The following is a 6000-nucleotide window of genomic DNA, read 5'->3' on the forward strand; positions in this document are numbered from 1 at the left end:
CTGCCTCCCTATCTGTAAGACCCACGAAGTCAACACAGCAAAAACACAGCAAGCAGCAGCCTGCTTTGCTTCATCCATCATCAGTAAAACTGTCAGCTCAGCTCCAACAGCAAAAATCTTTATTACTGGTTATGATGCAAAAGGCAGAAACCACACAGTCTGATTTTCCCAGATCTGAGGCTGGCTTTGCAGTAGCAGCAGTTGGAAGGGAAATCATTTTGACTTTTTGCTGAACCAATTTGATCTGGAAATTGTAGAAAGCAAATAAATATGGAATCCCACTGTGGCATTTCTGCAGTCACTTTCTGACTACTTTTTTTTTTTTCTGAACATCAGTGATTTGTATTTGGAACAAGTAAAAAGAAAAAAAATTAGTTATTCCCTGAAGCCACACATGACTGATCAATTACAGAACCAACAAGTTTTTCAGAGGTCAGTTTAGGAGATGAGTAATCCCAGGCCCTTTTAAATTTCCCAACTTGCAGCATGGGGAGATTGTTATTTGGTTTTACTGCTGTTTTCTTCAAAAGGTCAGAGTGCCCACAGTACTCAGCTGCCCACAGTAACACACAGCAGTATATCCCAGGCAATTCTCCAGGTGACCAATGACCTTTTGCAGTAAGCAGCCTGAGCAATACAGGTGCTCTCTGTTTTCCTTCTCAGAAAAACAACTGCTTATTGACTCTGGACTTGTTTTTAAAAGGTAAGCTGAACCTAAAAAGCCACTCTGCTAAAGTTACCCACCAGTGCAGAGCAGCATACCTGCGTGCACACATCAGCTCAGGTCACTGCACTATCTACTTTTTTTAACAGACTCTTCTGTGTCATTTCAACTTGCTAATCCACCTTTTTTCTTTCCTGCATCACTAGGAATGTGGCATTCAAAGAACAAAAGTGAGCCAGGCAGATACATCCCTGGCCAGACCCCTCAATCTGCAGCTCCATTGCTCAAAGCTTTCCCAAACAGAAGTGAAGTGGGAGACAGCACAGCAGAGGGTTTCACACTCTGGACAACACTTCTCTTCCACACAGAAAAAGTTTAGCAGGATTGCATTAGCTGACACTTTCACACATTAACAGCCCAGAAATTAATGACACACCCACTGCTGTGAGCTGAAGGACCAAGCAACGTAGAGGTTGGGTGGGAAAAAAAGAGACACCTGCTCAAGTTGAAGGTTTCTACAAGAAAATAGAAAGTCCCAAGTCTCTAGGTTGGGCATCAGCCACAGACTTTGATCACACGCCAATTCTTTCTCCTGACTTTCATCTGAGCTCTGGCAGGCAGATGTGAGGGTGAAAAATAACAACAAATCCCCTCCATATCCCTCCTCCCTGTTGTGTAAGTGCTGACCTGTAAGAATGGTCTACAGGGAGAAAGGAAGAAAAAAACTCTAAGTACCAGGACAGTCTGGAACACATTTTAGCAAATTACAGGGCTTAAAGCTCTGGAAGAAAGAGAAAAGCTACTTGCTGCTGTTGCACAAAACACCTTAAAACAGACAGCAAACCCACTACCTGCTGCTGCTGGCATCTCTCACATCACATGAGAAGTATTTGCTGTATCATGACTTGACTTATTTCTTCCTTGCCATTTTTAATTTTTTTTTTTACCCATTTGTTCCATTTTAGTCAGCATTTGTCTTCTAACCTCTCTTGTTTTGCTTTCCTCATGTCTTTTCAATCAGCAGAAAAAAGGACACACCTTATCTCTTCCACAAGCTGCACCACCACCCCTTGTTTTGCACAGTCTCTATTTCAGCACCGTATTTGTTTCCGTTTCCCAATAACCAGAAGTGGAAGCACTTTTAAGGAATAAGAGCTCTGTTTCAAGAGTAATTAGCTGTCAGCATAAAACTACTATTTATGGATTCTCATCCTTGAAAAATCTTACTCTGCTACCCGGCGCTGATTATGGCTTTTATAAACAGATGGGGCTGAATCCATACAACTTGCAATAATCCTATATTTAAAAAATAATTAACCACAAATAAAAGGACTGTATCATACTAGCTTTCCTAAATTTGATTTCTGAGTTGTTTGTACAGCATGGAAGCTGGGTTATTCAGGGGTATGTCATGCTACCCTAGGACACCCTAAAAGCAAGAGTCTGCTAAGTACAAGGCTCAGCAACTCTGGGCACTCCAGAGGGATGGGTGCTGGAATATTCAGCACCCTGCAGCTGAGATGCTGACCAAAAGGATGGCTCAGCAACGCCTGGGATCACAAAGAAAGCCAGCACCCCTGGGTGTGTTGTGTCTGGTTGCCTGGCAGAGAAGTTGGAATTTTACCAGTGGTACAGCCTTTGTTTTAATGACTGACAGAGATAGCAGGGAGGGAGCTTTAAAACACTGTTTTTAAAAAGCAGGTTACAGAGGATGAAAGTCCTCGGTGTGTGACTCTTTGTACTTCTCTGCTCAACCTGGGGCAGCATCTTTGCTGAACGCCTGCACCTCTGTGAGAGAGCAAGCCCTGAAAATTTATACTCAGCTTAATTAAATCTATGCATTTCACTTATTGGCACCTCTAACTAGACCAAAATTCACTCCAGGTTGGTCATCCATCACAGCAGAAGATCCGTCACAAACAATTGCATACTACACGGGATCTGTGGCTCTTGGTTAACTAGGTCACAGATAGCTCTGCAACATCCCTGAGGCTGCCAGGGTTTTATGCACAAACTGGAGGCACCAGGCCAAATTCCCCCCCCTCTCCTGCACCCCCTGACCCCACTCATGAGGCTACTCAGGCTCACGGGGGTCTAAGCCAGGGCATCCTTCAGGATGCTGCTTGCAAGTACCAAGTTCCATGTCAGCTCCAGCAAGTGACAAAAGGACTTGACAGGGACAGCCAACCTCACACCTTCTCCTCGAGGTGTGAGGGCACATCCATCCATCCATCCATCCACCCATCCCCTCAAATTTTGTCATCTATCAGCCTTTATGTAGAGTGACCAGATTTACAGCTATACCCCAGGAGGGGTATCTTGCACAACAGCAGACACCTCCCACCAAGCAAGTTTTGGGGTTGTTTTTTTTGTTTGTTTTACAATTTTCTTGGGTTTTTTGTTTTTTTTCCTGATAACCAAACTGAAATTTGCTTTTGTCTAATTTCAGCTCTTTCATTTCTAGTTACTCCCCACCGGGCTGCCCTAAAGATTTCCTCTCCAGGGAGAGGAGGTGTGTGCAGAAGCAGGCATGAGTGTGACCTTTGCAGGGCCACCCCCCCCAGCAAGAGACACCCCCAAATCCTGTCACCTCCCCTGGGAAAAGAAGAGAGGAAGGGGCACAAGGGGCCTATGCGGGAAATGGGAGGAAAGCTGAGGGAGTGAGGGGTGTGTGAGGAGAGGTGGGGGCAACAAGGAGAGGATGAGGCTGTGAGAGGAGGCAAGGACTGAGGGGGGACATGGCTATGAGGGGAGATGAGTACTGAGGGGGGACATGGCCGTGAGGGGAGGTGAGGGCGGTGCGGGAGCTCCTCACCTCTTTAATCTTCAGCCTGCGGGCGCGGGTCTCGGGATCCTCTTCGGGCCGGCTGCCCCGAACCGGGTGGCGGAGGCTCCGGCGGAACCGCTCGTAGTCAAAGCGGAACGGAGCTCGCGTCTGCCGGGCGGCGGCGGGGGGGTCCCCGGTGGCGGGCTGGGCTCGCCGCTCGCCGCCCTGCACCTGCTGCCGAGAGCCCGGCGCGGTTTGGGCCGGCGGGCCGGCCATGCGGGCGGCGGTGCGGAGCTTCTCCCGGAGACGGCGGGGGGCGGCGGGGCTGGCGTGGCGGGGTTCAGCGGCGGCAGGGGGGCTGCGGGGCAGGTCGGTGTCGCGGGTGGAGGAGGCGGAGGAGGAGGAGGCGGAGGAAGAAGAGGAGGAGGAGGCAGAGGCGGTGGCCCGGCGGGGCAGGAACAGGCGCTTGAAGCGGGAGGAATCGGGCAGGAGGAAGAGGGCCCCGAAACACAGCGTGAGCAGGCCCGAGAGGAAGAGCAGGAATAGGAACTTCTGCGGCAGCCGCAGCCCCAGCGCCGCCGGCCAGCCCGGCATGCCCGGCAGCTTCCGCAGCAGCACCATGGGGCACCGGATCGCGGCCGCCGGGCGGGACCCGCCGCCGCCCCGGTGAGCGCCGCTGCCTTCTGCGGCGAAAGGCTCAGGGATGCTCCCCCGCACCACCGGCTGGAGCGGGCGCCTTCACCGGCGACCGCCGGAGGGTGACACGTGGGTGGCTCCGGAGCGGGCTACGCCACGGGGCCCCGCCGCTGCCCGGGGTCTTTGCCCGAGAGGCTCGCAGGGCACGGAGCGGCGATTCAGAGTCTCCCTTTCTGGCATGAAAGCGGCGGCGAGCGCATCCCGCCAGAGCCGGTCGGTGGAGCGGCGGTGCTGGGCTGCTCCCGGTGTCAGTCCCCTGTGCAGGCTGCTCGCCGGACGGCTGCTGTCGGGCTGGCTCAGCGAGCGGTTCCGAGGAGGTGCGATCCCTTCTCTCTAGGCGGTGGATCCATGCTGCAGCATTTCTGCGAGGCGGGGAAATAAGAACGCGTTCATTCAACACCCAAGAAGGATGCAGCCGGCGTTACAGCCTTTGTCCCGGAGGATCTGCCGCCTCCCTACCCCTTACCCCCCACTTCCAGCCACACTAGATGGTTTTTCCTCTCTCCGGACTTGCCATCAACTCTCTAATTTCGAGCAGCTCCCAGCTCTGCATCAACCCTATAGCTGAGGGCTCTTCTGTCGGGACAGCCCTGGGGCCAAGAGGAGGATCCGCGCCCTGACGAGGAGCGAGGAAAACCCCAGGAGGAGCAGGGTTCCCAGGGACAGGGAGCAGACAGACAGGGACGAGGCTGCTCCGCTCCTCACCAGCCTGTCGGGAGCTGCTTTCACCCGCAGAGGGCTGGAGACGATGGAGCTGCAAACAAGCCATGCGGAAAGCTCATCTCGGGCTAAGTTTCATGAGGGAAAAAAAAATAAATCTACGGATATCGTTTTTGCTAAATAGATCCTGGCAAATTCCCCCTTTTTCACGGATCTCTCTGCCTCTCTGTTAAGAGTTACTCATTCTCCCCCCACCACTCCCCTCCTTACATGCACTGGAAGACTCAACTTCCAGCCCAGGAAGGCAAGCAGGACCCCTTTCAAGAAGCAGGACACGTTCTGAGGACCAACCTACAAGCCCCAGATCACCCTCACTCTTAGGGGTAGGCACAGCGCTGCCCCCCAGGCGCCGGCAAACCCGCAGGGCGGACGCTCTTCTACCCCCAGCCCTGTTTACTCACCCCTCTGACAAATCCAAGCCACTCTGGGTCCTATAGGGAACAAAATCTTCTCAGTCCTGCCTGTGTATCGCAAAAGCGAACACCCCTGGCTGCTGTCAGCGCTTACAAATGCCCTTAAATTAAGGGGAGGATGAGGCTCGCTGCCTGCCGGGCTCTCCAGAGGGAAGGTTCCTCTCTCTCTTGCCTACCCAGGAAGGAAGTACCTAACTGCACCGAGCTACTTAGAGGCCTCTGTTTTTCACCTCCTCCCGCTCCGCCTTCTCCCCCGCCGAGAGGGACCCTCCGGGCTGCACTGCCCGGTGCCCGCACACCCAGCCCGCCCGCACCACCGCTCACTGCGACAGCGCCCACGGCCCCGCCCCCGGCCCCTCCCCTCCGCCTGCCAACGGTCACTCGGGGAGGAGGGGGCGGGGGAGCCGCCAGCCAATCAGCAAGCCAGGCCCTGCCCGCCCTACCGCTCGCTCCCCGCCCTCGCTGGCTATTGGCTTTTCGGCAAAGCTCGTCCTCTCCCATTGGTTCCTCCAAACGCCAGCAAAGCCGTGAGACCCGCCCCCTTGTTTACCACAGTTGCCCGGCTCGAGCTGGGAGAACGCCTCGCCCCGCCCCTTTCCTGCAGCCGGCCTTCCCATTGGCTGCGGCGCAGGCGCCATCCCCGCTGCGATTGGCGGAGGGGGCTCAGCGGCTTTAAATAGGGGCTGAGGGCGCGAGGCGGGCTGAGGGTCTGTGAGGGGCGGGAAAGGGGAGGAGGTGGC

At 54.2% G+C, this 6000-nt stretch overlaps 1 protein-coding gene across 2 annotated transcripts in view; it reads right to left on the reverse strand.

The window, feature by feature from the left end:
- MAN1C1 (mannosidase alpha class 1C member 1) overlaps window positions 1–5548 on the reverse strand; it is a 63711-nt gene extending 58163 nt beyond the window's left edge. The window contains exons 1-2 of one of the 2 annotated variants that reach the window (XM_030464448.1): window positions 5249–5533; window positions 3480–4489 (exon numbers count right to left, since the gene is read on the reverse strand). In XM_030464448.1, coding sequence (XP_030320308.1) covers window positions 3480–4052 — 573 coding nt within the window. In that variant the 5' untranslated portion in view covers window positions 4053–4489; window positions 5249–5533. Of the gene's footprint in view, window positions 1–3479; window positions 4490–5248 lie in introns of both variants that reach the window. The other variant, XM_030464449.1, reaches the window with a different exon arrangement.
- Window positions 5549–6000: the final 452 nt, after the last annotated feature.

This window comes from Calypte anna, chromosome 23, assembly GCF_003957555.1.
Source record: "Calypte anna isolate BGI_N300 chromosome 23, bCalAnn1_v1.p, whole genome shotgun sequence".
NCBI lineage: Eukaryota > Metazoa > Chordata > Aves > Apodiformes > Trochilidae > Calypte > Calypte anna.